The sequence below is a fragment of the Cyprinus carpio genome, chromosome A1 (genome assembly GCF_018340385.1).
Source record: "Cyprinus carpio isolate SPL01 chromosome A1, ASM1834038v1, whole genome shotgun sequence".
NCBI classification, from domain to species: Eukaryota; Metazoa; Chordata; class Actinopteri; order Cypriniformes; family Cyprinidae; genus Cyprinus; species Cyprinus carpio.
In genome coordinates this window covers 6,540,416-6,542,456 of record NC_056572.1, presented here as the reverse complement: position 1 = coordinate 6,542,456, position 2,041 = coordinate 6,540,416, and the positions used below count along the sequence as shown (strand labels likewise).

Genomic DNA, 2,041 nt, shown 5'->3' with positions numbered 1-2,041 from the left:
TTTGAATGGTCATTGGAGAAAGCCAGTTCCATTAAATTCACTATTTAAATAATAATAATTTAAACATTTTAATTAAAATAATAAACCACACAACGTATTACATTATTAAAGGAAAAAAAGAAAAAAAAAAAAAACTATGTTGATCATCATATTAACTAAACTAAAATGTCAATATGAATAACAAGGACATTCATTTGAAACGTATTCTTTCCTGCTGACAAACATTCTCCTTTTCAAGTTACTGTTCATATACTGTACTGTTTATATAGTTTTAACCATCAGTAATAAAACTGATCACAAATAATGACGTCAGAGATGCATTCATATGACGTTCTTTACACTGCAAGAAGTTCTGTAAAATTTAGTTTACAACAGGGAAGTGGTGATATTGCTGCATTAAACTGTCTTATCTCTGCTAAAGTGGATCTGAGGTGTGCTTTGAGAGGCAGGAATCTGTGTGCCTGTGCGCGTGCGCGCGCGCAAGTGTTGGAATTCCCACGCTCTGAAAATTTCAATAACTTGACTCATAATGACCATTTATATCAACCTTTAGATGAGAGTTTTATTAAAATAATAATAAAAAATAACACAGAAAATATTTGTTAAAAAAATTAAAGTAAAAGTATCGCAGAACATCTATAATATAATGAATATATAATATAATGGGTGTATTTTTGATCAAATAAATGCAGCCTTGGAGAACAGAAGAGTCTCCTTTCAAAAACATAAAAAACTTTTAATTATCCCAATTTTTATATTTATGTATTTATTTATTTATTATTTTTTAAATGGTCATTGGAGAAAGTCAGTTCCATTAAAGGCAGGAATCGCGCGCGCAAGTGTTGAAATTCCCACGCTTCATTCCCGTCATATAAAGTCATGTGAGCACTGTAGAGCTCATTCTGTGTCAATATGACTACACAAGTGCTTCTGTTCGGTCTGTGTCTGCTGCTCACTTCAGGTACAGTCAACATTTAAGCCATACTTCTGATGAGTGTTAATAATCAGTTCATGTCGAATATTATTGTCTGTAAAACAGGAGTCAACCTCACTTCATTTTGGTTCTACAAACTGTAACAATGACGTTAGAGCTTTAAAAACACAAGGAACAGGTTTAACCACTTCTATCATTAAAAAAAATCTTAAACAGTTTACTTTTGTTTCAGGGGCACAGGGCACGCCTGGCTCATCCCGGAAGGTATGGGGATTTTTTTTTGTTCTCAGTGAATGATTAACTAGTGTTGTTTCTTACATAATTTATCTTTCAGGGGTTAAAACTATTGGAATGCAATGCCACAAATGCCTGCATGTGTGTCTTTTGTAGCCCGTGTGCGCCGAGATGGCCGAAATCCTGGCGTGTCCTATGAACTTCGCACCTGTGTGTGGAAGCGACGGAAACACCTACGCCAACGAGTGCCTGCTGTGTGTGGAAAGACTGTAAGTCACGTACACATACACACAGACCGCTGGAGTACATATTTGTTTATGAAATGACAGCATTTGTTGGTTTGTGTGTCCTGTTCAGGAGAACCAAATCAGACCTTTTAATCACAAGAGATGGCTCCTGCTGAGCTCCTGCTCGAGGTACAGGATTAATGTGAAGATCTGTGGCCAAATTAAAGCATCTGAAATAGAACATCCGTGTTTCTTCATTCTTTTCCTCAACATTTGATTGACGACATGCTTTACCATCTGTGTTATTTTACTATGATTGATATACATACTATTTAATTTGTCATATTGAATTAATTTAAAATTAATTTGTTATATATTTTTGAGTTAATTTTATATATTCATTTCACTTTAATTTTAGTTCTTAAGTTTTGGAACTTAATTTTAGTAATTTTCTTATTTTCATTTTTTTTCCACTACTTTTTCCTTTTTTTTAACATGTCCATATATTTTTCACTAAATTTTATTACTTTTGATTTTAGTTTAGTAATTTTCTTATTTTCATAATTTTTTTATTAGCTTTTCCTTTTTTAAAACATGTCCATGCATTTTTCATTATTTTTTTTATTACTTTTCATTTTATTTTAGT

General features: G+C 32.4%; 1 protein-coding gene across 1 annotated transcript; it reads left to right on the top strand.

The window, feature by feature from the left end:
• The first annotated feature begins 821 nt into the window (after window positions 1–821).
• Window positions 822–1,636, top strand: LOC109108976 (probable pancreatic secretory proteinase inhibitor). Its single transcript, XM_019122093.2, has 4 exons — window positions 822–961; window positions 1,167–1,198; window positions 1,325–1,437; window positions 1,526–1,636. The coding sequence occupies exons 1-4, from the start codon at window positions 913–915 to the stop codon at window positions 1,569–1,571; spliced, it is 240 nt and encodes a 79-aa protein (XP_018977638.1). The 5' UTR covers window positions 822–912; the 3' UTR covers window positions 1,572–1,636.
• Window positions 1,637–2,041: the final 405 nt, after the last annotated feature.